The sequence below is a fragment of the Aureococcus anophagefferens genome (assembly GCF_000186865.1).
Source record: "Aureococcus anophagefferens unplaced genomic scaffold AURANscaffold_242, whole genome shotgun sequence".
Classification (NCBI taxonomy): Eukaryota; class Pelagophyceae; order Pelagomonadales; family Pelagomonadaceae; genus Aureococcus; species Aureococcus anophagefferens.
Window position 1 is genome coordinate 8,752 of NW_008705777.1, and position 1,846 is coordinate 10,597.

At 70.0% G+C, this 1,846-nt stretch overlaps 1 protein-coding gene across 1 annotated transcript in view; it reads left to right on the forward strand.

Moving 5' to 3' along the window:
- The window catches only part of AURANDRAFT_68604 (hypothetical protein), a gene marked incomplete at both ends in the record, with an annotated part of 10,485 nt that extends 8,751 nt beyond the window's left edge, over positions 1-1,734 (forward strand). Inside the window, 2 exons of the mRNA XM_009044310.1 lie at positions 47-976; positions 1,298-1,734. Coding sequence (XP_009042558.1) covers positions 47-976; positions 1,298-1,734 — 1,367 coding nt within the window. The remainder of the gene's footprint in view (positions 1-46; positions 977-1,297) is intronic.
- Positions 1,735-1,846: the final 112 nt, after the last annotated feature.

The window sequence follows — 1,846 nt, forward strand, 5'->3', positions numbered from 1 at the left end:
CGTCGACGACATGCACCCCTACGACGCCTACGAGAGCTCGTCCAAGGCCGTCGCGGGCCGCTTCTCCGACGACGACGTCGCCAAGGTGCAGCGGACGTACTACGCCATGTGCGCCGAGGCCGACTTCTTGCTGGGCCGCGTCGGCGACGTCGCCAAGGCTCGGGGCTTCTGGGACGACGCGCTCGTCGTCTTCACGAGCGACCACGGCGAGATGAACATGGAGCACCGCCAGGTCTGGAAGAATTCCATGTACGAGGCGTCGGCGCGCGTGCCGCTGATTTTAGGCGGCGGCGCGCTGCCGGCGGGGCTGAAGCGCGGGTCCGTGGAGACGGGGCTGGCGACGCTCCTGGACATCTTTCCGACGATGATGGACTTCCTCGGCGCGCCGAATCCCCAGAAGCCGCTGCCGGGCGTCGAGCTGGGCGGGAAATCGCTGCTTCGAAAGGAGCGCCACGCGTCCGTGATCTCCCAGTACCACTCGAACATGTCGCCGACGGCGGCCTTCATGATCCGGAGCGGCACCTGGAAGTACGTCACCTACGGCCGCACCCTCGAGGCCTTTTCGGGCTACGAGTCGAAGCTCTACGACGTCGACGCCGACCCGCGCGAGCTCCACGACGTTTTGCAGGCGCACGCCGACGTCGCCGCGCAGCTCGACAGCGTCCTGCGCGCGGAGCTCGCGACGGGGCCGAACGCGCTGTCTCCGACGGGCGACTACCAGGCCATCGACGCCTACGCGAAGCGGCAGAACAAGGCCACGTACCTTCGATTCTTCGCGGGCGCCCGCCTCGCGGACCGCCTCGGCGACCACGCGGCCTGCCTCGCGGCCGGCGAAGCGCGCGAGGACGCGGACTACGACGCGCCCTGCCGCTTCTCCGCGGGGAACGCGACGACGCTCCGGGACCTCTTCGACGGCGCGTACCGCGGCTTCGACGACGCCGACTGGGCCAAGGTCCAGGCCTGGGTCGCCGAGGACGTGCCGGGGGCGATTTTGTAGAGGGCGTGTTTTTTTGCCACACGACTTCAACACGGAATTGTTGAACAAGGTGCTGGCGATTGAGGTCCAAACTGTCTTGCTGCAGAATATCGAATTCGCGCATCCTCGTCAAGCGCATTCGTCACGGTCGGGGCGCCTTCAAACGCCCCCAGGCGCGCCATGAAACTCGTCGTCGCAGCGCTCCTGTCATCGCTCTCGACCGCGTTCGAGAGCGCGTACCTCAGATCATTAGCCAAGCGGACGCCAAACACCCAGCGCCCGAGCGCTTCCCACGGTCGCTCCGACGTGCCCATCTATGAGGCCGGCGGCGGCGGCTCGATGGGCCACTTCGCGCCGGAGGCGGGCTTCGTCGGCAAGGACACGTCCGCCAAGGCCGCGGGCGGCTCGTCCGCGCCCGACTGGCTCGCCGCGAGGGTCGACGAGCACCGACAGGCGGCGGGCGCCGTCGAGGCCGCCCCCGCCAAGGCCAAGGCCGCCCCCGCCAGGGCCGTCGGCGATTCGATGGGCCGCTTCGAGTCGCTCGGCGTCGGGCCACTTCGCGTCGACTCAGCGACGGACTTCGCGTCGACGGCGGGCTTCGCCGCCAAGGCCCTCGACGGCGGCTCGATGGAGGACCTGGAGCGCGGCGTCAAGGAGACCCAGGACCGCCTGCGGCGCCTGAAGGCGACCCAGGCCGTCGTCGCCGAGGCCGTCGAGCAGACGACCCAGGCCACCGCCAAGGTCGTGGACGCGGAGTGGTCCGTCGCCGGCGGCTCGCTCGTGGCCTCGATGGACGCCAGGGCTCGCGCCGCTTCCTCCTCCGCGGGCGCCGCGGCCGCCCCCGCCGAAGCCGTCGCCGATGGCTCGCTG